This window comes from Gymnoscopelus braueri (assembly GCF_963280865.1).
Source record: "Gymnoscopelus braueri genome assembly, chromosome: 21".
NCBI classification, from domain to species: Eukaryota; Metazoa; Chordata; class Actinopteri; order Myctophiformes; family Myctophidae; genus Gymnoscopelus; species Gymnoscopelus braueri.
In genome coordinates this window covers 27,354,485-27,359,484 of record NC_137623.1, presented here as the reverse complement: position 1 = coordinate 27,359,484, position 5,000 = coordinate 27,354,485, and the positions used below count along the sequence as shown (strand labels likewise).

The following is a 5,000-nucleotide window of genomic DNA, read 5'->3' as shown; positions in this document are numbered from 1 at the left end:
ATCATACAAGAGTGTTGCACAAAAGTAGTGAAAACAGCAGATCTATAAGCTCACAACGCATCGCGATGCGTTGTAAAGCTTGTAGAGCAGCTATTTACACTCATTTCAAATGTTTCTTAATTATACTGTATATATTTATCAAAGGAATGGTTTTGGAAATACAAGGTTTCTTGTAGATCGGCTATAAATAATCAAATAATAACAAGTAAGACGCAGCATCTGTTGTAGATTTTTTGTATTGGCTACTAAAAAATTGCAGATGTACAAGCTCACAAGCGTGTCACTTCGTGCCACGCTGCGAGCTTGTACATCTGCTATTTTTTTAACATTTCAGAAGAATCGTGTGAAAGTGTGAGAAACTACAGATATAGAAGTTAAAAAAAGGAATGGTTCTTTTATAGCAGTAGCAGATCTACAAGCTCATAGCGCGGCACCGAGTGCCACGCTATGAGCTTGTAGATCTGCTACAGGGGCCGCGCTCTCCCATAAGCAATATTGAGGGAGTAATATTCAAAGAACAGTTTTTGGACATACAATATACAAGGTTTCCCGTCGGACACTACAGCAACATTACGCTGCATGCCTGCTGAGGGAAAGCCAAGCAGGTCCCTGAGCCAAGTGGTCTGGTGACTGGGTCACATCACCCGCAGTAAGACTACATTCTTAGGGAGCTCAGTAGGGGGGTGAAGGCCCGCCAGCTCTTCAGCACACGCAAAATAATATGTTGCAGAGAGCATTGATGCTGTGTGCGCGCACACACACACACACACACACACACCCCCCCCCCCCACACACACACACACACACACACACACACACACACACACACACACACACACACACACGCGCGCACACACACGCACGCACACACGCACGCACGCGCGCACGCACACACGAACGCACACAAATACACACAGTATATAACTTTTGGGACCACTGCACTGACTTACATTCATTCCATATCCTCTTAACCTAACTCCAACCCTAATCGTATTAAACTTCAGCTAAAAACTTAATTGGAGACACCACTTAATTGGCCCCAATTTGACACGCCGACCCCAATAGTTGATTGAATGTCCAACAATTGACCCCAAATGTAGTCTACTGTATCTCACACACACACACACACACACACACACACACACACACACACACACACACACACACACACACACACACACACACACACACACACACACACACACACACACACACACACACACACACGTCGGCTTGTATTGCTATACTTGTGAGGACATCAACGTTTCAGGATGGTGATTTTATGAATGGCATTTCTCCTAACCCTAAACCCCCCATAAAACAACCATCTCTCTTGTGAGGACCAGGAAAATGGCCCTCACAACTGTGTCTAATTTATCTAATTCTACTATTAAACTGGTGGGATTTCAGGGAAAAGGGCCTTCTATAAGGAGGTTAGAGGCATTTTGGGGTAAAAGTGGGGAACCAGGGCCATTTTACATAATTCAAGGGTGCTGAATCAGAAAAACCTGGTTCCCAAGCAAAGTATTGAGTTTTTGACCTTCTAATTTGCATATTTAGGAGTAAGCTTACCACTAATTACATTATAATAACAAGTAAGACGCGCGAACGCGGGAAGCGAACGCAGCTCGAAAATGTTGTGTATTTACGGACTTGTAATCCGTGTTATTTCACCGTGATGGGGAGAGCGTAGAGAGAAAGTCACGTGACTCCGCCTCGTATTGAAGTTAATGGGGGGGGGATATGGTTCTCCTATGCACGGAGTTTCGGAGTTCCTAGTCATCTATGCACGGAATTGCCGTTTGTCAATCCGTGCTATTTCACCGTGTTTGGGGGGCAATCGGGTTGGTTTCATAGTAAGCTCCACTCTGAGATCTGTCAGCAGCCAATGAGAGCGTGAGTCACATGGGGGCGCGGCTGCACACAGGCAGTGCACACAATACTGCACACAGACACACAGACTGCACACAGACACACAACCCGAGCAGGGTTTCATATTAAGCTCCACTTCGCGCGGAGGCGCGCCTCCTTCCGCTGCGTTCGCAAATACCTTACACACATTGTCTGACCCTTTAAAGATAGATATATACACTTTATTTGTCAGTTTTGCTTTCTTTGTTATAGAGTTATTGAAGAAATAGTTCTGTTATGCAAATTGGAAGGTTAAAAACTAAAAGAATTTGCTTGGGAACCATGTTTTTCAGATTCAGCACCCTTGAATAGTCAGGTTCCCAACTTTTACCCTAAAATGCCTCTAACAATCATATTTTTCAGAATACCCGCCGGTCTACTGTAGCCTACTTGAGGGGACATTTGAGCCCTCACAAGTATAGTAATACAAGTACACACACACACACACACACACACACACACACACACACACACACACACACACACACACACACACACACACACACACACACACACACACACACACGCACACGCGAACACATCTTACCATGTACTCCATATTGGAGGCCGGGGGGTACACCTGGCCTCTGAGCTTGTTGTGGAGGTCTAGAATGAGCTGTGCGTCGCTGTCGGTGATGGCCCTCTTCCCTCTCTGCTTGGCGGCCCCCCCGTCGCCGTCCTCGTCCAGGTACTTGTCCAGGATCTGCTCCCAGCCCGTGGCGTTGGGAGGCATCGCCATGGCGACGGCGGTGGCGGCATTGGGAAACGCCAGGAGGAGGAGCAGCAGCGACGCGCACGGCAGCCAGTCCCGGGATGCACAGCACCTCCTCGTCATCGCAGCCGATCTTACAGACTTCTGGGAACTTCTCGACTGGATGGGACCTGTGGTGGAAAAAAGCACTTAAAAGTAAAAGTATCAATACATGTACCACAATGCAGAAATGCTCCATAACAAGAAAAAAGTCCTGCATTCTAAATTTGACACAAGTAAAAGTGTAAAAGTATTGGCATCAAAATATACTTGAAGTACTAAAGTAAAGCATTCAAGATTTTGTCAAACCTTTTTGAAAATAGCTGATCTACAAGCTCACAACGCGTCGCAATGCGACGCGTTGTGAGCTTGTAGATCGGCTATTTCTGATTAGCCCAGGTACAAAATAGGGCTTAGGTGGCGAATGTGCGTTTTGCAGCAATAGTCTTAAATCTACAAAGTAACCTGTGACTAAAGTTTTCAAATAACTGTAGTGGAGTAAAAAGTACAATACTTGCCTCTGAGATGTAGTGGAGTAGAAGTATAAAGTATTGAAAATTTTATATACTCAAGCAAAGTAAAAGTACCTCAAAATTGTATACTTAACTTCAGTAAAATGTTAAGTACCTACTTAAGTTAAGTACGGTGCATGAGTAAATGTACTTACTGCAGTTACTTTCCACCACCGGATATATAATTCACAGTAGACACACTTGCGTATATATTGTGAATTTCGTCCTCTTCTGCTAAAGTGAGGGAAAGGGGGGAGATTTTAAAAGGTGAGGATCATTGGTGAGTGCTGGGAATTGGTATTAGTAGGTATCATTATTGGTATTATTATTATTATTATTAGCCATATATCATATGTACCTTCTATATTGAACTTGTTTGGTACAGTGTATTGGACCCACACACTGCTGGTTTGCAGTGGTGGACAGTAACAAATTTACTTGAGTATTGCACTGTACTTAAGTACATTTTTGAGTATCTGCACTTTACGTGAGTAGGCTATTTGTATTTTTGGATACTTCTGACTTTCACTCATCATTTATTTTCTTAACATTTTTAGAGTAGCGAATAATTATTTGACCCCCTTTGTCTCCCCAATTTATACATTTCTGTGTTGTCACTGCTGTATCTTACTGACTCACCTACCAGTGAGGAGCCCCCACCGGGAGGACATAGAGCCCAGCGTGATCTAGTATGAGACGCTAGCATAGACTCCCATTAAGTCCCATCCCAGTAAGAATGGAATGCGGAAATGTCTCAATGAGGAAGTTCCAATGTTTGGAACTACAGCCCATAGCAGCCCGCTTTGCGGCGAGATCAAAGCGTGACAGAACTCTCTCTCTCTATGGGTCTGGAAAAGCTCGTTCCCAGCCTCACTCATCTGCGAAGAGAAGAGCCTGGTCACGACCTAAAGCAGAGAGTGTCTATAGGGGCGGGACTTCCGTCGTACGAAATTCCCCCGGAAACTATCTTTTTCGACCAATCACAACACTCGTTTCATTCACGGAGAATGTAAACAGATTTGCGGTACTTCCGCCAAATTCTGGTATTTCTGTTTAGACACTCAACCTTCTAGGTCTTGCCCAGCGTGACTCCTCCTGCCCAACACTCCCGCTGGAGACAGGTGCCGCCCCAGCCCGTAGGAGTACATGCAATGACCAATATCACCTCCCTGCCCGGCTTCCCTCCCCCGAACACGGGCCAATTGTGTTCGCATGGACGCCTGACAAAGCCGGTAGCACCAATGGTGGATGCGAACCCACAACCTCCATGGTGGTGGGCAGGGACTTGACCACTGTGCCACCCGAGCGCTACCACTACATTCCTCTACATTTCAAAGACAAATATTGTAGGCTACTTTTGACTCCGCTGCATTTTTAGGAAGGGAGAAAAGTAGACTGTGCAGTGAATTAACAGCAATGCATTGACATTAAAAAGCATGGTAATTTGTGCTTTTGAAACCTTAAAAGCGTGCACTTTTGAATACTTAAGTAGGCTCATTTTAAAATAAAGTATTCTACTCCAGTTCTTTAACTCAAGTACAAATTTGACAGAGAAATTAACTTTCACTTGTAGCTGAGTAATATTTGGGGTAATATTGAATTAGGTCCTGGGGTTGAGTACTTTGTCTGAGTGCTAGTTGGAAATGGTATTAAATTCGCCATATACTGTAACTTGGGTCAATATTGAACTTGGTTGGGACAGTGCATTGGACCCCACGACTATTGACTAGTAGAGGGGGGGGGTCCAAATGGGGGTCCTTGACATAAAAAAAAGTGTGAGGACCACTGGCGTGGGCTAGCTGGCACACTGCTGGTTTGGTGGAGTG

The 5,000-nt window shown here is 44.8% G+C and overlaps 1 protein-coding gene across 3 annotated transcripts in view; it reads right to left on the bottom strand.

The window, feature by feature from the left end:
• LOC308077053 (cysteine-rich secretory protein LCCL domain-containing 1-like) overlaps positions 1 to 5,000 on the bottom strand; it is a 31,077-nt gene that overhangs the window by 24,749 nt on the left and 1,328 nt on the right. Inside the window, exons 2-3 of one of the 3 annotated variants that reach the window (XM_080417599.1) lie at positions 3,330 to 3,408; positions 2,459 to 2,793 (exon numbers count right to left, since the gene is read on the bottom strand). In XM_080417599.1, coding sequence (XP_080273725.1) covers positions 2,459 to 2,746 — 288 coding nt within the window. In that variant the 5' untranslated portion in view covers positions 2,747 to 2,793; positions 3,330 to 3,408. The remainder of the gene's footprint in view (positions 1 to 2,458; positions 2,794 to 3,329; positions 3,409 to 5,000) is intronic. The other 2 variants (XM_080417600.1, XM_080417601.1) reach the window with 2 other exon arrangements.